This window comes from Tyto alba, unplaced genomic scaffold, assembly GCF_018691265.1.
Source record: "Tyto alba isolate M040663 unplaced genomic scaffold, T.alba_DEE_v4.0 Super-Scaffold_17, whole genome shotgun sequence".
NCBI classification, from domain to species: domain Eukaryota; kingdom Metazoa; phylum Chordata; class Aves; order Strigiformes; family Tytonidae; genus Tyto; species Tyto alba.
In genome coordinates, this window is record NW_024881279.1 from 20,915,613 (window position 1) to 20,941,008 (window position 25,396).

The following is a 25,396-nucleotide window of genomic DNA, read 5'->3' on the forward strand; positions in this document are numbered from 1 at the left end:
TTTGGGGTTCAGGGCTGGAGTTTGGGGTTCAGGGCTGGGGGTTGGGGTTCAGGGCTGGAGGAGTTTGGCGTTCAAGGGCTGGAGTTTGGGGCTTGCTGAATGACTGCAGAGCCCCCTCCTGCTCCCAGGGCCCGGGATTCATCCAGCGGACACTGCAGGACAGACGGACAGACTGCAGGGTCCGAGTCCCTCAGCTGCCCAAAAGGGGCTGCGGGAGCCCCTCACGCCCCCCCCCCCACCCCCCGTCCCTTTACAGACTATACAAACACAGGATGAATATGCAGGTTTCAATGCTGTCTCAACATTTTTATTACTGTTTTAGGGAGTCCGTGCCACAGCCGTGGCTGCAGGGAGGCTGGTGGTGGCCAGGCCATCGTCCCCCTGTGCCAACCAGCCCAGGTCACCCTTGGGATGGGACCAGTAGTACTGGGGGGGCTGTGACCTCAGGCCCCCATCCCCGGGGCTGCCAGGTGCTCACACTGGAAAATACCCTTTTTCTCCCCGTTCCCACGAGGAGCCGGTGAGGTCCAGCCGGTGCCCATTACCCCGCGGCGCTTCACCAGCTCAGCCACGGGCAGGGGGGGGGTCTCTCCCGTGCCAGGGGCGATGCTGACTTTGGAGTTAAAGCCCGGCTGCTCAGGGAGGGACGTGGGTCCCTGGCCGAGGGCTGTCACATCTGGAGCAGCTGTGCCTTCTCGGGCCCGGCGGGGCTGGAGCGGGCGGGGGGCTGGCCGGGGCTGGGGCCGGGGCTGGCCCGCATCCCTGTGGGGATGTAATAGAGGCTCTCCAGGTACCCGCAGTCGGGACCCCCGGCAGCGGGCGGCCCCTCGCTCTTGGGAGCAGAGCTGAAGGTCCCGGAGAAGCTGGGGTTCTCGGCAGCCGGCGGGTCGGGGTGCGCCGGGGAGGGGGCGGAGGGTGGCGGGGGTGCCGGGAGCCCCGGGAAGCTGCCATAGGGCATGTAGGGTGGGCCGTAGACCCCCGGGGCCATGAGCAGGGGGTTGAAAGGAGCCTGGTAGAGCCCAGCATGCGATGCCACCGGTGGGATGAGCACCTCCAGGTACTGCCCGGTCTCGGGGTCGTAGAGCGTTTTGAGCTGGGGCTGCCGCGGGGGCTCCACGTAGTAGCATTTCCCGCTGTCGGGATCGACGAGCATCCGCCGGTGTGCGGGCAGGTGGGGGGCGAAGGGTTTGGTGGGGCTCGGTGTGCTCTTACTGCTCGGTGAGGGGCCGTCGGTCCTCCTCGGGAAACGGGGGGCGTCTTCCAGGTGAGGCTGGGGCTGGGCTGGGGGCTCCGCAGCGGCTGCGCCCTCGGGGGGGCCGGGGCAGCGGGGCCTCGGGGCTGGGTTTGCCCCAGGGCACTTCCCCACCGGGCGGGGGGCACACACCGGTCCCCAGTGGAGCGCTGGCTGGATTGGGGACCAAAGGGGATCCAAAGGACGAGCCGGCCGCGTTGGAGACCGATGGGTGCCCAAGGGGAGCAGGGACTGGGTTGGTGACCAAGGGGGACCCAAAGGATGAGCTGGCTGGGTTGGGGACCAAGGGGATCCCAAGTGATGAATTGGCCAGATTAGGGACTGAGGGCGTCCCGAAGGATGCGCTGGATGGATTGGGGACCAAGGGGGTCCCAAAGGATGTGCTGGATGGATTGGGGACCAAGGGGGTCCCAAAGGATGCACTGGATGGATTGGGGACCAAAGGGGTCCCAAAGGATGCGCTGGATGGATTGGGGACCAAGGGGGTCCCAAAGGATGCACTGAGTGGATTAGGGACCAAAGGGGTCCCAAAGGATGCACCGCACAGGTTGGGGACCAGGGGGGTCCCAAAGGATGCACTGGCTGGATAGGGGATCAAGGGGGTCCCAAAAGACTTGTTGGTGAGGTTGGAGACCGAGGGAGTCCCAAATGATGTGCTGGCCAGGCCAGAGGCTGGCGGGTAGCCGAAGGATGAGTTGGTTATGTTGGGGACTGTGGGGGTCCCAAAGGATGCGCTGGCTGGTTGGGGGACCGAGAGGGTCCCAGAGGATGTGCTGACCGGGTTGGGGACTGCAGAGGTCCCAAAGGACGTGCTGGCTGGGTTGGGGACCGAGGGCAGCTTTGGCATCGGAGAGGATTTGGGGGGTCTCACAGGAATTGCTAAGTAGTTGGAGTTCTCCGCCGGGGCAGCAGGAAGGTACGGCTCGGTGGCTGCCGGCCGCTTCGGTGAACGCTCCCAGGCCTCGCTCCGCTCCGGCAGCTGGCCCGAGGGACCTTCATCACCCTCCCCGCCTCGAAACGGGGCGGCAGGGCCGGGGCTGCCAGCGGAGCCGCTGCTCCCCGCCGACACCAGCCGGCTGCCCGGCTGCTCCCGCCTCTGCTCGCTTGCAGCTGGCTCTGGCGCGCTTCTTGGTGCTGGTTCCACAGGGGGTCCGGCTCGGGGGTCCCCGCCGCTGCCGTGCCGCTGCTCCGTTGATGTGGGCCCCTCGGCAGCGTGGAGCCCTCCGGTGCTGCCCTGGCCACATCCCTCCTTTCCCTCCGTGGCACTGGGCGGTGGGAGGAGAACAGTCTTCTCCACCCGCAGCGCTGCGCTGCTCCGAGCCGGGGGGCCCTCGCTGGCCGCCGCTGGGGACCGCTGGCCCACCAGGACGTGGAGGTGGGTCTCCACGTGGGGAACCCCCTCGGCCGCCGGCACCCGCGGCGGCACCCTGAGCTCGCTCCGCTCCCGGCGCGGGGAGGACGCCGGTGGCCCCTCCGGGACGGCCGCCGCCCTCCTCGTGGCCTGCACCCTGGTGATGTGGACGGGGGAGCACTGGGTGGGCGAGGGCCGGGCGTCGGTGAGCTCCGTGGGGCCGCCGGCACACGCCGGGGCTGGCTCTTGGCTGGATGCTGCCGGCCCTTCCTCGCGCCCCGGCTCCGTCGCCGGCTCCTGGCGGCACACCGAGGTGCAGTGGATGACAAGCGGGGGGGCCAGCGGGGGGTCCCCACCACTCGCCACCGCCCCGGTGCCACGGGACGAGCCGGCGGTCCCGAAGCGGAGGTTGTAGCTGCTCTTCACCAGCTTGCGCACGTCCCGGGGCTGCGGGATGCGCCCCTTCCCCTTCTCTCCTGGCTTGGGGAGGGCGGCCGGCGGGGACCCCCGGGCCGGGGGGCCGGGGCTGGGCGGCTGGCGGGGAACCGCTGGTGGTTTCTCTTCCTGCCGGCTCCGCGGCACCAGCCTCACCTCCTGCGCCCAGGAGGTGACAAGGCGGCGCGGCGGCGCGGCGGGGAGCGCCGGGCTGTCGGCCTCGAAGGGGAGGGTTTGGGGGTGGCTGGGGCAGATGGCTCGCTGCTTCAGGCTGGGCCACGGCTTCGGTGCTCTCTCAAATTTGCGGGCGACGTCCAGCACCTTCCCCACACCAGGGTGGGCTTCGAACAAGGCACGCGCTTGCCAATAGCGGATCCTCTCCGACGCCGGCTCCTTGGTGGCGCCGGGCAGCCGGTGGCCCTCCAGCTCCTCCTGATACTTCATCCTCTCGTTGAGTTCGTTGAAGGTCTTCTTCAGCTTGCAGACACTCTCCCTCGTCGCCTCGCTCAGCACCACCCCCTTGGCGGGATGGGTGGTGGTGGCATCCCCCACGGCCGCCGTGGCCACCGCAGCCCCCCGCATCCCGCCGCCCCGCAGGTCCTCGGCCGAGAAGCTGCAGTCCGAGCGGGAGAGCGAGCTGGACTTGCCCTCCAGGCCATCCCCCAGCAGGTCGGTGCCAGCGGAGGACGGCCCCGAGGAGGTCGAGCTGCCCCACAGCCCCTTCTGCTCCATCTTGATCCTCTGCTCGTACTGCATTTTCTTGGCGAGGACGTTTTTCACGAGGCAAGAAGCTGCTCTGGTCTCGCTGGCGGCGGCGTCCAGGGAGGCTGTCTTCATGAACTGCTTGTAGTTGAGCCTGAAGTCCTCTCCGATGGCTCTGCCCTTGCTGAGGGGCTCCTTCCTGGTGGGGGGCAGCGGCTGGGGGGCTGAGCCATCCCCCCATGGGCCGAAACCCGTCTCCTTCCTCTCCTTCCTCTTCAGCAGGATCTGGCGCTTGGGGACAGTCCTCTTCTTGCCGTGGCCCTTCCTGGCCTCCCCGCTCTCCAGCTCCACGTCCACGCACTCGAACTGCTCCTTCCCCAGCAAGCCCGGCAGCTCCCCGTCCACGCCGGCGGGCAAGGGCCAGCCCACCCTGCTGTGGAGGGCTGCGACCGTGCCCCGGGGCTCGCTGCTGGCCACCGGCCACCGCCGCGGCCGCCCGCCGTCCTCCGACAGCGAGTTGGAGAGGCTGGAGGAGGTGTGGGAGCTGCACATGTCCAGTCGAGCGGCGGGGAGACCCGAGAGGCTACGGAAAGCCCTGGCCGTCAGCGCCCGCACCTCGCCGTCCGCCTCGTCCGAATCGCTGGGCGCCCCGCCGAGCATCCCCCCCGGTTGCCGGGGCAGAGCCGGCTCCCCGCCGGCGGCGGTGGCGGCGGTGGCGGCGGTGGCGGCGGTGGCAGGCTGCCGGTCCCCGCCGAGGAGCCCCATCCTGCCCCCCTGCCCCGGCACCGGGATATTCTTAGCCGCGGTGGACAGCTGAGCCTGCGGCGGGCGGGCGAGGGGGCCGGGCGGCGGGGGGACGCCGGGGGCCCCCGCCGCAGCCCAGTGCCCCGAGGCAGCCCCCTCGGCACGGCCGCCCCGCCGCCCCGCGTCCCGGGGGGGGGTCCCTTCCTCGTCCAGAAACTCCAGGCAGTCCTTGAAGGTCTCCGTCCCCTCTGAGCACAGGGCAGAGTGGTACGAGGAGACGGAGGAGCCCGACATGCTCTTGGTGAGGTCGTCGCGGGGGAGGCCGGGGAGGTGACCCTCCTCCTCCGACGGGGACCTCCGGCCTTCGCCGCCGCTGCGGGGACCCTCGCCGTCGGTGCCAGGCGGCTCGGCGTGGGAGAGCAGGATGGGGTCCCTCTTCCCGCGGGGCATCACGGCCGGGATGACCCCGGGGGATGGCGGGGAGGTTGAGGGGGGCGGGGGGGTGCCCAGCCGGTGCTGGGGGACCCTCCTCGGTGCTGGGGACGCTCCGCCGGGGACGCCGGCTCGACCTTCTGGCTTCCTCGCCGTGGCGGCGGCTGGACCCGGCGGTGGGACGGAGCAGCCCCTCGATCACATGGATGTCCAGCGAGCGCCAGCCCGGGGGAGGCGATGCCAAACGCATTGCAGGGATGCCACCGGCGCCCCCGGCCTTAGGGGGCTGCCGGGGGGGCTGCCAGCACCATCCCCTGCCCCCTCACCCCACGCTGCTGCTCCCCCAAACCTCCCCACGCCCCACAGAGGTACGTGGGCCGTGCCCCCCCGGCACAGCGGGCTGGGCTGCCCCGGAGCTGGGGGACCCCCAGACCCCTTCTGGGACACCCCATCCCCAGAGCCAGGCCCCGGGCTGATGCTCCGTCCCCGCCCCAGCTCCCTTCCCAGCCCCTCTGCCTGCGCATCCCCAATCCTGGGGGCTTCCCCCCAAAACCACCCCGCCCCAAGCAGCAGCTCCCCCCACAACAAATCACAAGCGGCCGGGAGCAAACTCAAGGCTTGAAATCAAACCGGGCACCGAGCACCTCCAGGACTCACAAGAGCCAAACGATGGACAGCTACTATTTGCCTTTTTCGGGGAGACCCAAAGCACCCGGCATGGCACGAGGGTCTCTGCAGCTTGCCGGCCCTGACCGCTGCCGGCGGAGCTCAGCCCCGGCTTTCGGGGGGGATTTTTGCAGTGAAGCTTCGGTAGCAGGTGCTCCCCGGGGCTGCCAGCCCCGGAGCAACCTGATGCCCAAGTCGTTTGGGTTCACGCAGGGACTAAATTTAAACCTTGGCAAGGAAAAGGAGGAGATGGAAGCTTCCCTGATAGCCGGCCTGGCGCTTAACCCTTTGCTGCGGAGCAGGGCTGTGCTTGCAGGTGGCATTTGTGCCCGTGGGGAGCCGAGGAGATCTGCCACGGGCAGCACTTGCCGGCGTGGTGGCTTTCTGCAGGAGTGTGCGTGGGCTTTCAACCCCCCCCAAATCCCTACAGCCTGGCTTTGCAGGGAGCCGGTGGGATGCAGTTGCCAGCGGAGGAGCTCCCCGTGCTGCCTGGATGGCACACGCTGCACCCCACAACCTTGAGCTGCTGGCTTGGGTGCTGCGACCACCTGCTGGTCCCCATGCGAGGGGGGGTCCAGCTCTCAGCCCGGGGCTGGCGGGGAGCCCCCCGGCCCCAGCTCCCCGCAGCCTGGGCTCGTGGCACGGCAGCCCGGCGGGCGCCTGCTGAGTCACTGCTGGCTCCAGTCCCAGCACTGGGGACGTGCACACAGCCCCTGCTTGCTGCTGGATTTGCAGTGCTTGGGGGGGGGGGATGTACAGACCCACAATGGGGAGGGGGATGCAGTTCCCCTCGGGCCGAGCTGACCCCTCGGTCCCCAGCCCAGATCCCAAAGATGCTGTTTCATTCCCTTCTCCTCTGCCGAGGGTCGTGCCCAGCATCCCGGGGCTACTGGCAGTTGGTGGGAAAGGCAGGTTGGCCCAGCCTGGGGTCACTGGTGCCTTGCTGATGCCTTTGGTGCACCCGGGGTACCACTGCTGGGGGCAGAGAAGGCACAAAGGGGACACGGGCTGCGGGAGCTGGTGAAGCTCTGGATAAAATAATCAGCCCAGTGGAAGGATCACTGCAGCTCTCCCTGGGCACTAAAAGGGAAAGGTCCTTGTGGCACTGCCTACAGGTGCTGCGGCCCTGGCAGTGGGTGCAAGGCAGATTTAGGGCAAGAACTCCTATCGCTGCTTCAAACCTTTCCTCTCCCTCTCCTCCAGCGCTCACGCTGGGCTCAATTCTTGCTGCTGCTGCCTCTTTCGGGTCCTGCCAAAACCAAAACGGTCCGAGTGTGTCAACAGCTGCGCCAAGGGGGGGGGGGGGGGCGGTGATACTGGCGGCTGCGAGGGTGGCTGGAAAGTACCGGCAGCCCTACACCCGCTTCGCCGGCCCCTGCACCCAGCGCCGCGGCGGGAGGGATGGCCCCGTACACTCCCCCCTCGACAGAAAACCAGGGCCGGGTTGCAGCAAGGGCCGCCGGCTCGGCTGGTTTGTTCCAAAATCCCTGAGGCCGCCCCGGACGGCCTGTCTGGGTGCTGCCCAAGCACAGAGGCGAGTCCCGGGGCTGCAGCGACGCGCCGGGCAAGAGCTGCTCCAGCATCTCCTCCGCCTGCTCCAGGGGTGCAGCCCCCCCATCCTGCTCCAGCGGTGCAGCCCCCCATCCCGCTCCAGGGGTGCATCCCCCCCCTCCTGCTCCAGGGGTGCATCCCCCCCTCCTGTTCCTGGGGTGCAGCCCCCCATCCTGCTCCAGGGGTGCACCCCCCCCTCCTGTTCCTGGGGTGCAGCCCCCCATCCCGCTCCAGAGGTGCACCCCCCCATCCTGCTCCAGGGGTGCATCCCCCCCTCCTGCTCCAGGGGTGCACCCCCCCCTCCTGTTCCTGGGGTGCATCCCCCCCATCCCGCTCCAGGGGTGCACCCCCCCTCCCGCTCCAGGGGTGCAGCCCCCCATCCCGCTCCAGGGGTGCACCCCCCCCTCCTGTTCCTGGGGTGCAGCCCCCCTTCCCGCTCCAGGGGTGCAGCCCCCCCTCCTGTTCCTGGGGTGCAGCCCCCCCATCCCACTCCAGGGGTGCAGCCCCCCTCCCGCTCCAGGGGTGCAGCCCCCCCATCCCACTCCAGGGGTGCAGCCCCCCCCTCCCGCTCCAGGGGTGCAGCCCCCACTCCTCGGTGTGGCTCCCGAGTTCTCAACAGGAAGGAGCCAGGAGGGCACGGCGGAGATCCCCGGGGCCCTCCTACCGACTGCGGGACCACCATTTTAGGTTAGGAGGCTGCAAACTTGTCTTCCAGCATCCAACGCAATTCGGGAGGGGCGGGAGCAGCCTGCTGGGTTACAGAGAAACGGGTGGACCCAGGCTTGCTCATGAAATACTGATTTATGTTCAAGCCTGATGCCTCACCCTTGTATTTGCTTATTAACTTGTTTTTTTTTCTCTTTTTTTTGTTTTGTTTGTTTGGTTTTTTGTTATTTTTTTTGGTGTTGTTTTTTTTTTTCTTTTTTTTTTTTTTCCCTGCCCGCTGTGTGCGTGCTCACCCCTCGGCGCTGGCAGCCTCGGGAGGCCGGGGGGAGGAAGATGGAGGTTGCCAGCAGCCGCCAAGAGCAGGACGCGCCACTCCCACGCAGGAGCCGCTTTTTCGCAACTCCAGAGGAGCGGGAAACACCGGCCCGGCTCGGCGGCGGCTTTCCGGGCTTCGGAAGGGGCAGCGGGCGGACCGAAACACGCCAGCGGCTCTGAGCGAGCCCAACCGCGAAGGGCCGGGCTGCCCCAAGCCTGCGAAGTGACGCACCCCCGACCCTGTGCAAGGGATCTCCGGCCGCCCCCCCCCCCCGGCACCCACCGGGGAGCTCCGGCCGGCCGAGACGGCGGCTCCAACCGGCCCGGGCTCGGCACACGGCGGAGCTCGGGTGGGTGTGGGTGTGGGGGGGGGATCCTGGCGGCCACCGGCGCCTTGTCGCGGGGCCCGGGACGGCGCCCCGAAACCCCGCGGGGGCGTGGCCGGCTCAGGCCCCGCCCACCGCAGGGCGGGGAAGGCGTGGTTCGCTGGCTCCTCCCACCGCGAGGCCCCGCCCCCGCCAGAGGAGCGGGCCCCGCGAGGGTCCCCCCGCCCCCCTCCCCAAACCGAGGAGGGGAGGTCGCTTCCCCCCGGCCGCGGCCCGAGGGCTCAGCGCCCGCCGCCATCTCCCGCACCCCCGCGGAAAATGGCGGCCGCCGCCGCCGGGCCTTCCCTGTCTCCTAGCAACGACTCTCTTCCCCCCCCCCCCCCCCCCCCCCCCCGGTTTTAAAGGGGCCGCGTCCGGGGCCCCGCCGCGCGTGGGGAGCGCTCTGCCCACGGGGGGCACCCGCGGGTGTCCCGGGCTGCGGCGGGGGGGGCGGCGGGCAGAGCGCGGCCCGGGCCCGCGGGGGCCGCTGCGCCGCGGAACGAACGCCCGGGCGGCACAACCGCCTCCTTACAGAGTCGGGCGCTTCCCACGGCCCAGAAACGGCGAATTTTTCATTAAAAAAAAAAAAAAAAATGTGTGTGTGTATATATACATATATATATATATATATATATATATATATATATATATATATGTAAACCCATTTGCAAGTCCCTGGCGTGGCCCAAGAGCAGTCCCCAGGGACGGCGGCACGGCCTGCTCACACAACGGCTTTTTCTCCCTTTAGAGACCCGAGAAATAATTAGAAATCAAGCTCATTTTGGCAAGTAACCTTTGGTTAATGACAGCAATGCACTGCAACAGCCACAGGCACGAGATACAAAATTTTCCTTGTGTATTTTTTTTTTTTTTAACTCCCCTTATGCAGTAGGATGCCAGCGCTTCACAAAAAGTATTTACCCCTGAAGACATTTTAGCGCCAAATGCCCTTATTCACAGTGCCCAGCCCCAGCACACAGTCATCCGTAACACCCCCGTCTGCGGTGACGAACAAAGAACAGCTTATTGCTTTTTGAAATAATTTTACCTGCCAGCCTCACCTTCTGCTTCATCCTGGCCTCTTAGCTCCAGAGAAGACTCTTAAAATTCTTGTGCTCCTTACACGAGGTCTCCCGCCTCCGTAAAGTTGTTTGAGATCTTTGGATGAAAGGTACAATCTATTTTCAGTGCAAAATACTACGTGAGAATTCAAGCGCCGTACAGGACGTCACAGGTCCAGTAAAGTCGCTGTGTTTGGCCTCCTCACCTGTATCGCTTTATAGCCATGGGAATCAAACAGGAATGACAGGGAAGATACCAAACCTGGAAGAAAGTCCAACCACTTCAATATATTTCAAATATATTCTTCAAACTATTTAATATATAAAAAGCAACATTAAAATAATTTTGCTTTTTGTACACACTCATATTATGTGCTCAAAACTGGGAAATACCAGAACGAAGGTTGCCTGTCCTGCTTCCAGCCACATTACCAATCTAGAATAATCACTTTTGCCCTTATACTCTCACACTAAACATGATTCACAACCACCCCCTCTAAATGCCTTTTTTACCGGCGCTCTTCCCATCCCAAGTGGCTGACAAACTCTGCTCAACTTCCCTAAGTGCTCCTACAAAGTTTCCCAATGAGGAACAAATGTTAACATAAAAATACCACCGTAAGGAGTCACCGTGTTGGTTTTTTTTTTTTTAATTCTTTTTTTAACACACCACCATTTCATAGCAGCAATGTTGCAACGGTCTCATCATTTACGGGCGAGTACGCCCCATCTGCAGAGGCACCAAGTCTCAAAACCCCAAGAGAAAAACCCCCGGCTCCGGTGCAGACCACCAGAAAAGCTTCTCCTTCCTTCAGCTTCTCTGGGTGCCCAAGCTCCCGCCGCTGTAACGGACGGGACAGGGACACCGAGGGGACACTGCCTGGTACCTACGGTGCCAGCGGGATGCCCTGGGCGCCCAGCGCCCGGGCAGGCGGAGACTTGAAGTCCAAGCTTCAAAGGCAATTTTAATTCTGGCATTTTCTCAACCTTTGGAGTACTTTGCTTCCTAGGTTTAAGCCAAGGCCATCTGCGGCATCCCGTGCTACTCGCAGCGAGTTTTAGGAACCGGGGGGGGGGGGGGGGGGGGGGCAACAACAGAGACTAGTTCAGTTGTAACAGGCTTGTACTCCCGCCTCAGAGGCGAGCGCTGCTTCTGCTGCAGCTAATGCCGAGTCCCCCCGTCAGGGAGGGAGGGCAGAAGCCTGCGCCTCCAGTGCCTGCACTGCCAGGAGATGTCCTTTGTAACCGTTTGTTCCACGTGGTGCACGCACCCGCGGCACCCCACCGAACCCGCTCAGGTTAATGATGCTCGTTCTCCGCTGCTGACGTGCGTAACTCATCCTCAACCTGTCTTTAAATGCCTGGTTTCGTATAGGCGGATCAAGAAAAAACAGGACACTACTACACGGATCTGTTTCTTTGCAATACTAATCTCTACAGTAAAACATTCATAACTGCTCAACAGAGTAAAAATATGCTACATCAAAACTGTACCAGAAAAAGCAGGACCCCTGTAATAGCTGGAGAAGAGTTTGCAGTTAAAAGTCAAACAGCCAGCTTAAAAATATGCCACTGAAAACAAATGAGAAAATAAATACAGTTGTCCTTTCTCTACAGTTTGGCAGACACTGGAAATTAGTGCAATTCACAGACTCGTGTCTTCTCGCTCGCTGTCGCTGCCGGCGCCGCAGCGCGGTGTCTCGCCACGACGGAGCAGGAGGGGCCCGGCTCTGCAGGCGGAGGGGCGCGGGGTTCAGTCCCCTTGACGGCAGGCAGAGCTGGGAGCCTGCTCAAGGGCTCACCTGAACCAGGTGCTTGACTCCTCTGAATTCAGCATCGCGTGTTACGCTCCAGCAGGAAACACGCTGCCTTCCATCCATCTAACTCCGCGTTACGAACCACTGTAGCAGCCAGGACATCCGCTTGGTATCAGCATGAGAAGGCAAGCGCACTTAATACCGACAACTACGCTGTTCGTATGACTGGGTGAACTGCAGGTCCATATAAAATACAGAAAGCAAAGACATTTGCCCGCTCTCCTGGGAAGCGTATACTGTTTGGATGGCAGACAAACTACCGATGGAGACAGGTTCCAAACTAATCACTTTTCCCAGGGAATTAATTTACAAAGTGCCACTGGTCCTTGGAACCAAATAGAGTGTACGGTATATATTACAGCAAACACTAGCTCTACAGCTCGTGTCAGTCCATCTCTGCACTATATGCAGAAGGACTCGAATATTCAGACTCTTTACAATAGACTCCTTCCCTTTTTATACAAAGGAAAATAAAAACATAAGTTAAACCAGCAATAAATAAAACTACAGAATGTGTGTGTCCTGGTCAGCCCGCTTTGTGCATTCCAATCAGACTGGAGAGCTTCTCACAGTGCTCAAGTTTCAGTGATTCTGCTTTCTGTTTTAACCGCTCGTCTCTGTACAGCTTGGCCAAATTTGACAAATCAGACTCTGAAAGATGAAAAAAATATATATTAGGACCAAGCCATGAGCCTACTACTGTAAATAAGTGTTTTTCAGTGCTTTGTTAACCTTGTGGCATGTTGTGGTTTTGTTTTTTTTTTTTTAATGCACCTTCTTTCAGTGAAACTGGGCACGTTAACTTTCTTGAAAGAGAGGCCATCAGGTTTAACCAGGCTAGCTACTTCAGAAAGTATTTTCATAATTGCTTGAAAACTCAGTTATGATAACCCTCTCTACCAGTGCACTAGTAGGACAATAACCAAAACAAAAAATAAGACTATTACTGTCTGCAGAGAAAAGACAAACTATAAAAGTACAGCTTAGAAGTCACATATGATTCAAAATTTTGTTAATGATCTAAAGAATAGGTGACTGCTTTAAAATATACATATATAGTTAAACTAACTGTGCATAAAAAGGGGCTAGTAGGATACCATTTGGTCTGCCACACTCCACCTGTCTTACCCCCACCGCTATTTACATTTGAATTAGCTCCCCCCTCACTGCCTCCATCCTCGCTGAGGCATCAAGAGGCACAGGCTGGTGAGGGGGTTACTCTACACCCATCGGCAGGATTTAACCTCATGGCTACAGTTCCTGGCGCTGCCTTGGGGCTGTGTCAGCTGTCTGCAGCCTAAGCAGGAACTGCAAGACATTCGCCCCTGCCCAGGTAACTGAGAAACACAATTCTTCTGGCAGATCCATTCCGCAAGGGCCCAGAGCACCCATCCAAATATAGACTTTACGGATAGATAATTATTTTTTTGAAGTTGCACTTCTCAGAATTCAAACTGTCTGGCAAGAGGTTTGCCCAGAAAACATTATAAATTTTTTTTTTTTTTTTTTTTTTTGGTATTGATTACAGGAAGGTGAACAGCTAGCCGAGGGACTTGTCTGAAAGGCCTCTGTGCCCTTTTTTAACAATACAATCTCCAAAGTACTTTGAATATTTTTCCCCCTTCTTCTCAAAAGCAATATAAAACTGAAATAACCCCATTGTTTAAATTGTTTCCTCCCAGTAATTCAGAGAAGTTTCTTCTGCTGATTATCTAAGGAAGTCTTAATATTGCTTTCTCTCTGAAGATTAATTCAGATCCAGGATTAGATGCATCTAAAAGAATAGCAGTAATTTGTTTCTGAAAAGGTCAACATTTCCCTAAGCACAGGCTATCTGATGACACTCAATTTTTCAAAGAGCCTTACAAGTCCCTACAAGTCCCTCATTTTACAAAATCATTGAGTGGAAAGAACTTCAATACATCCTTTCATGCCTTATGTCCTCTGCCCCTGTCCCACTGAAATTTAAAGCCATTTAACCATCCACCTATGTATTGAAAAGCTTTACAAACTGACAGGCATGGGCATTTCATTTTAGATCAGTTTTCAATTTTCAGGTTTTATAACTAAAATGCCACTCAAGTAACTCTGGGCACATAGCCTTGTCAAGCCTTCAGCAAAACTAGCCTCAGGTAATTGTCTCCAAGTCCAGAGTCCCTGGAATTCTGCAGTGAAGGATCTCAGTTTACCGTTACCCAGCTGGGCAAAATTAAGTACTGTGAATGCTTGCTCTTCTGACAGCATTCACCTTGTCATGTCAGTTTCTTGTGTTTTCTAATCTTTTTACATAGAGTTGTTCCGTTGAACTTTTTCTCTTTAAGGAAGTCCTAAGATACAGAATTCCAACCACATATCCTTATTCTCTCTGTTTTCAGCTGCTTCTTTGTAATTTTCTACAACTCGGAGCTTTTTGCAGTCTTACTTTACAATTGTGCCATCACAGCTGAACAATCTTCCTGTAATAACCTGGGATGTGCTTTTTGTACTTAACTGTACCAAAGACTTTAGAAGACCAAACACCACAGCATGTGCAACTTTTACACGCTATTCCACTGTGAAGGGAGGAACACTGTCCACTGATAGAAGTATAAAAGTGACTGTCAGAACAAGATACCAATATATCAGTTACTTTTGAAGTTTTCATTGATGTGGCTGGACACCAGGTAACACTTGTCAAGTCATAAAGTCAAGAACTTTAAAAATCAATCTGTTTCTATCTAATCTATGTCCATTTTGCTGGTGCTAAAGAGAAAATGCACCTTCAGTAAACAAAACAAACTTACTCTTAATGGACATTCAACTGACAAAAAAAAAAACCAAAACAGTTGACCACATGAAGTTAAACACTCAGACAAGAATTAATGGACCAAAGTTATGAAACAACAGCTGACTAAGAACTGTCTCAGCATCTCCAGAGAACTTTTCCCCAGCACTCCATCTCGTACTCACAGTTTATTTGTACAAACTTGGCTGTACTAAAGTTAGCACAGTCTCAGCTGTGCTCATTACCTGCTCACTGGCCTAGATGGTAATCATTCTGAAAATGGTTTTTGTTTTGTTTTTTTTATTTTGGTTTTTTTTTTTTTTTTTTTTTTTTAATTACAGTGGTGCCTTCAGGCTACTGCTAATTGTGGACGTTGTAAATATATTTGCAGATGTGTGACTAAGAAAGTTTCTTAAGTGTAAAAAGCTCCAGTGGAGCATTGTTTTGCAGGCATTACTTGGCATTCAGTGCTGGATCATCTCCCTCTCTCTGACTACCAGCCTCTCCAGACTTGCAAAGCCTGTTGCCCATTTTGGGGCACGGCACTCCTTAGCTCAAGGTCTACATGGAAGAGACAATATGACGACTTTCAGTTTCACAAGGTCAATTAAAAGGCTTTTTCTGTAAGAAATAAATTCTATCCCTATAGCAAGCCTACACATGAAACCTGCATTTATGGTTATTAACAGCCACATTATACCTACAGGCTGCTACTGCCAGCTACAGATGCTCAAAGACCACAAGTCAAGCATACCAAAAACTAAGGGATTGTTTGGGATTTTGTTGGTTTGCCTTTTTTTTTTCCTTTTCTTTTTGTTTTTAGTTTCAGAGCCTATATCTGTATACTTCTCTTTAAAAGCAAGATTGGTAACTTTTATGTAAAATAAACCAAAACAGACCTTGGATAAAAACAAAACACCCCCTCCCATCAAAAACCTGTAAATAGTTTGGAGTCAGCAACGCTACTGTTACGTCTAGCATAGGATGAAACAAGTCTTGTTTAGACGAAGAGTATGCTTTCATCATGATGCGACTGGTAAAGAAACTAAACACGTGCAAAGTCACTTTTCAGTAGTGTGCTGAGGTCTGTTTTACACAGAGCAATTTAGAAAACCACTAGTGTGTGAAAGCAGCTTGCCTGCTACATTTAGACAGAAACAACTTCTTCCAGTTTCCTTTACACGCAGCAGTAGTTTGTGTTTACTCACTTGAAGGTCAGGAGCTCTTTAGCTGAAAAAAATCAGTCACAACATCCCAACTTCAGCTAGTCCCTGTAACCTGATTTCTGTTATGTCATACAGTTCCAGAAGAAGTGGGGATTTGCTCTGTTTGCAATGAACTAGAGTAGTAGTAATTAACAAGTAATACAACATGGAGTTAAAATACATGCCTTTATATGGGCCACTGATCGACTTAGGACTAACGTGAGAATAATAATTTTGAATGCTCACATTTTTGTGTTCTCCCTTTCTGCATTCAATTCTCGTTTTTAAAAGACAATCTTGACTATGGTGAAAAACATGATCTCAAACTCATCTAAAGATAGAAAATGCAAATAAGCGCACCAAACAAGCACAGAAGCATGCTCTCTGAAAACTGATACCAGTAACACAGTCCACTGCAAGATTACCAAAGGCACCTGAAGAGGCTATGGGCTCTTTCTGATCGAGTTTTGAAGAAAAAGTTGGTTAATCTTGTGGAGCCAGTCAAAGCCAAAATGATTCGGCTCCAGCAAAGGAAACGTGGAACAGGTGATGTCTCAAGATCTTTCCTAGCCTTAACAATATGTCAGAGCTAGATAAGCGTGGTGGATTATATGTTTAAAACATCATCACTAAGAGTTATTCAAGCATAAAAACTGAGTGGAAAAAAATGTCTCAAATGGTGAAATCTACTTTCCACTTGTCTCTCAGAATCACCTAAAATGTATTTTGACAGACCCTCGAGAATAGCAAATTCAGAGCAGATGTGAGAAATACCAGTGCAAGGTTTGAGATGTTAGAAGCATCGGAAAATGAGGCTAAAAATGGCAATGCCTTGTGAAGTGTAGCCATCATGCAACTACTGATGGGTTGTAGAGGCACACGCTTGTAACAAAAATAACTTACTTTGCTGTTTCTCCTTCCAGCAGCTGGTCTGAATATAGTCTATGTAATCTTTTTCAACGGTTTTCTCTAGCTCTTGAAGTTCTGCTCCTTGATAATTCTTTTCAAAGTTTTTATCAACATAGTAAGGCACCTGCAAGTTCTCTGTTTCTCTACTAATAACATGGCCTATGGACCTGTGAAAACATCATGGAGAAAACATTTTTTAGCAGTTCAAATAGAAAGAAATGAAGAGATGTTTCTCCATATGAGCATTTCCAGAGGACAGTATTTGCAACTTCTTTTACAGTTACTTTCTGCAGGACTATAGCTCCCTCAACCACCCAATAAGGAAATTACAAGTCTCAGGCACAGCAAGCTGTGCACTAAAACCAGATTTTACCTCCCCTCCCCCCCAAATAAAAACCACAGGAAAATATCTACGATTTGGAGATATCTACTGGCTCTTGAGCTGACTCCATTCCTTTCAAATACTGTGTTTGTTCTCAACAGCTTAGTCAAGACACTTCTAAAACCTAAGAGCAAATTTTATCTGTGAACTGAACAGAACCTCTGCACACTTTCTTCTGTTTGCTGGTCAATTTTGGAAAGCTGGATCCAGAAATCCATATGAATTGATAACAATTGTAGAGATGATAGGAAAGGCACATGGGCCTAGTATTGCTTAGGGCACAATGCAATTGTATTGGATTTTCCTGGTTTCTGGATCCTTTAGTAGAAATAAAAATTAGCAGGGTAGAGTCTAGTTACACTTTCTTTTAGGGTTTTATAATCATCAGTAAGCAAAGCAGGGCATGGAATATCCCAAAGAATATCATATAGGTAGAATTATCTACTCTGACACAGTCACTAGATTAAACTATACTCTTATACCGAATTTCCTTATTTGAGCAAAGATACCAGGCCTTTTTTCAAATCACTGCCCAGAGAAAGAGGCAGGCAGCCAAAACACAAAGGTTACACTCTACTCAATGGAATCCAGTTTGCCCCTTCTGTTTCCTGGACTCTTCGTTCCCTTCTCTCTGGCTGTGTCTCAGAGGTGTGTGCTCTCTTTAGATAAACAATTTCTTTTTGGTTTTAGGCTGTTAGCTTTTTTAAAGATACGAATTAGAGAAACAGCATAACTGTGTACCAGGCTCAGGCCTGACTATCTCAAATCAGCAGAAGGGGAGGTAGTGAAGAAAAGCAGAAGAGATTAGCTGCTGTGGGGGCAGTGTGTGAGGTTTCACATGGGACTGGCAGATAGCAAAAACACTCTGAAAAAAAAAAAAAAAAAAACAAACCAACCACCCCCTAGTTCTTATGCTAGGTCTACACACTGACATCTTGTGGTAAAAAACGGTAAAGGGTGTTGGGCTACTGTAACAGTGGACAGACTATGGGCCTAAACCGTAGTTTTACTCCTAGAAGGGCACAAGGAGAGTGTGGAGCACTCTGATACTGCAGGAGGTTCTCCAAAACCACCTGCCTCCCACTCCTACCTGAGGAAGAGCCAGTGAAGGTGACTGAACTGAGCTCTTTCCCACCAGAGAGAGATTCCCTCCTCCCAGCACTGGATGCTGAGAGGGACAAGGGGGTTTTCCTCTACCCCACAAACTCAGATTACAACAGGTCTGCTGGTGTTCCTTCTGTTTCCAGAGTTGACCAGTTTTCCCTCTGCAACCCCAGGATCCTGCTTCTTTATAGATATTAATCCAGGGCATTTCAAGGCTTTAATGATTTGTGGAGCTTGACAATTCTTCCTGTGGAATTCAGGCTCCAGAGCAGATTTGGATTTATACTGTGAGATGCAGGCTTCATTTTCGAACTGCTTTACATACAAACCTCAGCAGTGGTCCACAGATCCCAGAGAGTGGGCAGAGCAGAGGCTGATCAGCATTGTAGCTGAGCTACACCCACATTCCTGCTACTGTATCACTGTGCAAAAACATTTCACACCCCTTGAGCAAGCTTTCTGGCTCAGTGCCTCTGTTTGTTCAGCACACAGTACAATAAAGCACACCATAGCCATAATGCTCAGGAGAACTCATCAACAGAGACTGTTGGTATTTCCTTATTTACAAATTGATAACACTTTCTAGAAAGAGCAGAACAGAACAATAACATGCATTTTGCTATCAAATCCAGTGACCGTCTACCTCCTTATCACAAACACCAAAGACCAGAAAATGTGTTTTTAAATGACTTACGATTTGTAGAATAGGCTGTAGGGTGGGTTTGTGGCCATCAGTTGAGTTATAACTGACACTATTATTATTATGAAAACTGGCATCAACTGAATAAATGCAGAATATGAATTCTGAAAAAGAACAGTAGTAATTGGTAGTTAAGAAAAGATATAGATGGAAAAGGATGCATCTGTTCACAGAAACCAGGCTATCTATCATCGATCCACAATGTATTAAATGTAAACTGAAAATAGAGAGGAAGTACTTTTGAATTTTGAGGGATGACTTTCTAATTTCAAAACAACCTTTAATAATCATCTCAGGAAACTCTTTAAAGCCATTTTCTTTCAATTCCATTTTCATGACATTTCTTTCATCTGCAGCTTCCTCCACAAGGTGACAGATGCCCACAGCACTGGACCTGTCAGTGACCAGCTGACAAGCCAAACCGAGGGAACACACTGCAATTCCCATTTGTGCCTACAGCTTTCTGTGCATCTTCTGAAGTTCGCAACAGGCATTCTAAAAATCTCAATCTCTGTTCAAACACTGGATAAAATGGCTGAAAAGTAAAGGGTTAAGAGACCATATGTAGTGTAACTTGGGACAGGATGCAAGGACTTGTTTATTTGTTTGAATGAATTCAGTAGAACAAAAGAGTGGGAAAAAATATCAAAGAGAAAACACACATCTTTACTTCTGCTCTTCCCCCGATTTCTAAACTGGCTTCTAAAATGCCTTTTTTCATCAGGAGTAAAATACAACATACAGCTATTTAGGCTTTGCCCTCTGCCCTGGGATAGCAACAAGGATACCTGATGCAGTAGTAGGTGGGATTCATTTGCCCTAGCTCAGCTGTCTATCAGGTTTTTTTTCAGAGCCTGACTGTAAGAGACTCGCAGGGAAAAATTCATCTTCCTTGAAGAACAATCTCTTTATGTTAACACACTACTTCTGGAGGAAGGTTTTTCCACGGCAGGGGGCATGTGTGTATGTGCGCTAGCAACAAATAACACCTTGAGTCTCATCTGGAAGTTTCAGTTGGTAGAAATGTATCCCAGACCCACCCTGCCTGGGGCGGCAGGAGGCCTGGGCAGCACCTGGGCAGAACTTGTGTGCTAATTGATGGAAGCATTAAATATGCCATGAGGACAAGCCAGTACTTCTGTATCCATTACCACTCCACATCTGGACTGGTTGTTGCTGGATTATCAAACCCTTAGAGCTTGCAAAAAGCAATCATCAGCAAAACGCTCAGTGACAGAAACTCTGGGGCCTGTAATCCTATTAATGCAATGTACTTTTAAAGCAATGATTAATAAAAGACAATCTAGTAACTTTTGAAAACATCCATTTTGGCTGCAGCACTCAGGGATAAACGTTGAGCACTTAAGGATGGGCAAGTCTGTCCTGGCTGGAGATGTGTAAGTGGACCCCTCGCCCTGGTGAAATATTTAAGCCCAAGAGATCCCTCCTCCTGGCTACCTGTGGCCTGTTTTCTTCCTCCTCTTGCTCCTGCGTCCATGCTCTTTCATTTCGGTGCCTCCGTGGATAATAGTGTGCATCTCTGGCTACATTTGAGAACATATGGATATTTCCTGTTAAAAGAAACCAAGAGAGAATCACCGTTTTCATCCAGTTGCTGGTACTCACCTGTATTTCTCAGAGTTTCTAGTTGATTATCCAGGCTTATACTACACGGCCTGAATTATATTTGTGAGACTTCAGATTAAAAAGCACAAACACACCTCAGATTTAAATGTCAAGATAATGTCACTCCATCAAATGTACCAGAGAAATTGTAAAGTTTACCCCAAATCCATCTTAATTTAAATCAAACTTAAGAAACATGCTGTAATTTTTATTATTGTGTCTCATATTTTAATACTGTTTTTGTCATATTCACTTGCAAGGCCGTAGCTTGTGTTTCATCCCCAGGCTCTAAGCAAGAAAATTAATTGTTTCAGCAGACTCAGGCCATAATTATGGCTTCCCAAAATTACTGGATACGGTCTTCTGAACTCACTTCTACGTCCTCTTCCTTTAAGCTATTAATAGTTTCACTTACTTTTATAATAAGGAAAGAGATTTAAAAAAAAATGAGTTAAAAAAAAAGTACAATTCAGGATTTCCTTTCTTGCACACTGAATGTAGTTTATTTTAAAAAATTCTAAAATGAGGAAAGAATCGCACATGCTGTTTCGATTTGAAGCTTTAACTCTGATGTTATCACCAGACAAATACCTTAATAATAGCCGTGCTCTCCTCTTTTAAAATTGAGGATGTCTTTGTATTAGAGAATTGAAATTTTTTTGCCTTATGACAACAGAAATGCAAATCTATTTTTAAGCCCTGGAAAAGATGCTACATTATTTTACACTCATACTGTCCTTTCTCTGAATTCCTCAAAGAATTCTGAAAAAAACCTGGGCAGAAGTGACCTTTGCTATTGTGTCAAAACATCTGTTTCATTGCTTGTTTAAGATTTTTTCCAACGGTCTAGGCATGACTGCAGTTAGGGCTCCAACAGAGCGCCAAACGAGACTGGCTTGAAGGAGTTTCTTTCTTGCAAAGGGAAGTTTGTTTCTATCGTTCAGCACTACTCAGACAATATTTTATCAAGCTGTGAAAAAACAGAAGCAAATGTGGGAAGAATGGCTTTTGCAGGGTGCCTAGAAAAAAAGTTTTCCCAAATTCTAAGCTTCCCAAAAAATTTCTGCCAGCAGTTTCTTTCCTTCCATGTGCATTTATTTTTTATGAGAAGGAAGTTCAACTTGTAGCCTCTACCCATTACAACTGCAACGCTATACCACGTGGAGAGTCTCCTTTTAGACTTATGACATTTAACATTTTAATATTTTTCCACTGAATATCCACAGAGGAAAAACACATGGTAAAACCAAAAAATCATAAACCTGCCCACAGAAGCTATACAAATGAGTTTACCCTAATACCAATGTTTCTTATTCTGGTTTCCAGAAAGCCTGGCATTAGCCAGGTGTCACAAAACAAAAACCAGCACAACACTGCAGCTTAGCACAAACCTCAGCTCACACATGCAAGTCCTACTTAACATTATGACCGTTTAAAAAATGTTATCTATCAACTATCTGGATACCCTCATACTGTAATTCTCTTACTAAGTAGAAACTGTGTCAACTTTACCTATTTGGAAAACTACCGAACTGATGATTTTCCATAATTTAAAATTCACTTTTAGATTAGGAAAATTTAGACCCAAACATTCTAGATCCAAAAAAAGATGTGGGCAGGCTGGAGAGGGCCCAGAGAAGGGCCACAAAGATGAACAAGGGACTGGGCAGCCTGCCATGTGATGAAAGGCTGAGAAAAATTGGGTTTGTTCAGCCTTGAGAAGAGAAAGCTTACGCGAGACCTTATCACCGTGTTCCAGTATTTACAGGGTGGCTACAAAGAAGACGGAGACTCCCCTTTTACAAGGAGTCATATGGAAAAGACGAGGGGTGATGGGTATAAGTTACTCCTGGGGAGATTCCAACTGGACACAAGAGGAAAGTTTTTCACAATGAGAACAATCAGCCATTGGAATAATCTCCACAGGGAAGTGGTGGATTCCTCAACACTGGACACTTTTAAGATTCACCTGGACAGTGTCCTGGGCCACCTTGTCTAGACTGTGCTTTTGCCAAGAAAGGTTGGACCAGATGATCCTTGAGGTCCCTTCCAACCTGGTATTCTGTGATTCTATGATTTTTTTTTGGTGAGGAAACTATTATTTACTACCAACACCTATTACTATGAAATTATCTTTTTACTTTCTTATTCTTTGCCACTTTGATAAAAATTCCCATTTGCTTCTTCATGTCACTCTGCTTGTTAAACCTGCCATGCCCCATACCCAAATTCCCTCCAGCAGCTCTTCAATTTCTTGTCCTCAACTCTAAGCCTCCCTGTCATCCACAGCTACAAAGCAGTCATGTTTCCTGAGGCCCATGTTTCACTGGTGGCTGAGGCAAAAGGCCCACGCAGGTGAGATTTCTTGCGAAGTCAGAAACGGAAAACTTGCGAACTCAGTGTGGAATTATGCCATCCTGGGTTTGGCTCACTTTGCACATCTACCGATTGAATTTTGAAAACAATCTGAGGTTCCCTTAGCTGCAAGGTGCTGCCACACAGACTAAGGTTATGGGGAGCTTGTACTTACCTGTATTTGTGGCTTTAGGCTGTAGTAATTGGCATGTATGTTGCTTTATACCAAACCTTGGAAGTGAAAAAGTTTACAACAGCGCTAAAGCAATTAGTTAGATACTGTCAGAAAGACCCTTGAGCTCACCATATCTTTCAGATTTACATTTAATCCAAACCTGTGTTACACTGATCTTGCAGGATCTTCTATTTTTACTAAAAATACAAAAGCCAATGCTGAACTGAGACATGCACAGAGCTTCTACAGGTATAGATCTACTGTTCTGTTACCGGATACTGTATATATCCAGTAACAGCCAGCCTTTTTTGGCAGGCATCACTTTCTAAACTAAAAAGAGTTTTAATTTCTTTGGAGTACGCAAGCTGCTGCAAGCCAAATGAACTCCTAATGTCTTCCTAGTTATACAGGCACTGAGACCATAATGCCAGGAGCTGCTGCTATGCTGTACTGGAACACAGTAAGGTGTTTGAAGAACACCACCATCAGCAAAGATACCTCTGTTCCTTTCCCATTCACACCTTATTTTACCTCCCATACCATTGCTGGCTTCAGACAACAGAGGGAATGAAAGCAGTAAAAGGAAGGGTCTTTAGATACAGCTGGTATTAAAATGTTGCCTGCCTAATAATCAAACAACCCAATTCCTTGCCAGACTAAAATGTTCTTACCCCTAACTAGTACTGTCAAGACGTTTTGAAGAGGCTGGGAAATTAGAAACTTGCCCTGGCAGCAACAGCCATTACTGCCCTGGCAGCTCTCTCTTCTAGGAGCATTCCAGGACAGCAAGGCTGGGCTTTGACAACATTTTTTGGGGGATCAGCATTATTAGAATCTCAAGTTTAAACCATGCATTAAGGGAGCTTTTCTAGGCACAAAAATCTAGGAAGGGAGAGGAGAGTAAATCCAAACCCGTTTTTGCTCTTTTCAGATGCATAATCGACTCTCCAAGCTGTACCGAGAAGGTGAACTTCCTTTATGGTCTAGTGTCAGTTCATTGCATTTCAAAAACACTGCAGACAGATACTGACCTGTAGGAAAGTGCCCACCAAAAAACACATTGAATATTTCTTCTGGTGTGATGTCTGCTTCAAATTCTGTGTAGTAATTATAGTGCCTGGCCTGGCCAGTGCTGACATGCTCTTGGTCACTTCCAAATTCATCATATCGTAATCGTTTTTCAGGGTTGCTCAGAACTGCAAAAGCATTGCCTATTGCTGGAGAGTGAATTAAAAGAAGTATTACATAGGCATATCATGCAGTGTTTTCAGATCTCAGACTTTTATAAGCAGAGTAGTAAAAAAGTAGTAAAAAGGGCATAGAAAATTTGTGCTTGACCAAAGACTGGGTTACTTCTGAAAGAATTGCCTTTGTAAAAAAAGCATTACAACGCTGGCATTACCTGTGATGGAACCTGTTTCCTGACATCACTGATACCAGGAGAAAGACAAAAGTGTTAAAACATATGGAGAGAGTTTAAAAATTTGTAAAACTGAGGTGAGAGGGTTCATTTCAGTCATGAGATTAAGTGAGAATGTAACATTTTATCAGATCAAACTAAGCACTGATATAGAAGTGCACCTCCATATACCATATACAGTTAATACAAAGTTAGTAACTGCAGAGACTAATTAAAATGCAGAACCATACTCCAAGTTTTTCTGTCGGCAGAGATGCCTGTGAAGCTGTACAGCATATCTGTTTCACACTTTATGTCAAACCACCCAGAAGTATTTGTTTGGTTCATCACCTTCCTTGATTTTTGACAGAACATGGCTGTAAACAAGCTAATAGAGAAATACAACCCTAACACACAAAAATAAAGAAAAGCCTTTCAAAAAATCCCAATCCTAATAGACTATGAATGAACATTTTACTTTCCTCATGCTGCCTTACAATGCCCTTGCAAATATCTGCAACACAGCATGGAAAAAGGCAAAAGATGTAAGAGTTTAGATGCTAACATTGTTGATCCAGGTTTCCATTGTAACATTATTGAAAAGTCCAGACACAGAGTACTGGACTAAAATTTCATATGCTTGCATATATGTATATATAATTTTTTTTATGACACTGATCAAGTTATTGATTACACAACACATCCTTCAGCACGGCCAGTATCATTTTGAAGCATCATTCTGAACCTTTAGCAGTACCTAGGAATGACATTTGGGATACGTTTCCCTTTGCTTCCAATGGAAATCTGTATTCTGAACATTAAAAGGCAAACCTTGCCGAGCAGCCGCAGGATTCTGTGGAGATGCGCACAGCTGTCTATAAAAATGACAAGCTATACGGGCCTGTATGATGCCTTTACATCAGGCGCAGAACTGCAAGTCTGAGGCAGTCCGTCCTCGGTTTCATCCTGCTCTACGACTTTTGAAACCGGGCCAGCCCCCACTTCACCTTTAAAAGCTTCCGTTGCTCCGGGAGCGCGGTTCTTGTCAGGGTGAAATTTCAGGGCCAGTTTGCGGTAGGCTTTCTTCAGGTCCTCCTCACTGGCGTCCCTCTCCACCCCCAGGATTTCATAGTAGTTCCGACACCGCTTTATTCTGGAAGCGCACGCAAGGTTATGGTCACCGGCCTGTCCCTCGCCCCTCGCCCCCACCCCCGAGCCCGCCGCAGGCCCCGACCCAGCACCCACCGCCCCCGCCGCCTGTCCCGGCCCGGCGCAGCCCCCGCGCCGCGCTCACCGCCTCACGCCGTCCAGCTGCTCCGCCGTGTAAGTCATGGCGGGCCCCGGGGCCGCCCGCCCGCCCCCCCGCACCCTCACAGCCCACCGCCCCGGCCCGCCCGCGCCGCCATGTTGTGCGCGGAGG

The 25,396-nt window shown here is 51.7% G+C and overlaps 2 protein-coding genes across 2 annotated transcripts; both read right to left on the bottom strand.

Moving 5' to 3' along the window:
• Nucleotides 1-281: 281 nt before the first annotated feature.
• On the bottom strand, nucleotides 282-5,219 carry PROB1 (proline rich basic protein 1). The gene is given in 2 exon segments (XM_042790521.1): nucleotides 282-1,321; nucleotides 1,323-5,219. Coding segments are annotated over 2 exon segments (4,263 nt in total). The 5' UTR covers nucleotides 4,935-5,219; the 3' UTR covers nucleotides 282-670.
• Nucleotides 5,220-10,942: 5,723 nt separating this feature from the next.
• On the bottom strand, nucleotides 10,943-25,395 carry DNAJC18 (DnaJ heat shock protein family (Hsp40) member C18). Its single transcript, XM_042790164.1, has 7 exons — nucleotides 25,271-25,395; nucleotides 24,984-25,129; nucleotides 23,609-23,794; nucleotides 19,880-19,992; nucleotides 18,416-18,525; nucleotides 16,230-16,402; nucleotides 10,943-12,008 (listed from the first exon to the last, which is right to left on the bottom strand). The coding sequence occupies exons 1-7, from the start codon at nucleotides 25,306-25,308 to the stop codon at nucleotides 11,884-11,886; spliced, it is 891 nt and encodes a 296-aa protein (XP_042646098.1). The 5' UTR covers nucleotides 25,309-25,395; the 3' UTR covers nucleotides 10,943-11,883.
• Between the last annotated feature and the right edge of the window lies 1 nt (nucleotide 25,396).

Excerpts from the sequence above, each read along its gene's own strand:
- DNAJC18 (XM_042790164.1), bottom strand. The coding sequence starts at position 25,308 with ATGACTTACACGGCGGAGCAGCTGGACGGCGTGAGGCG. Across the intron at positions 25,130-25,270 it reads CAGCTGGACGGCGTGAGGCG|AATAAAGCGGTGTCGGAACT; the intron begins GTGAGCGCGGCG and ends GTGCGCTTCCAG. Across the intron at positions 19,993-23,608 it reads TGGTGGGCACTTTCCTACAG|GAAATATCCATATGTTCTCA; the intron begins GTCAGTATCTGT and ends TTCTTTTAACAG.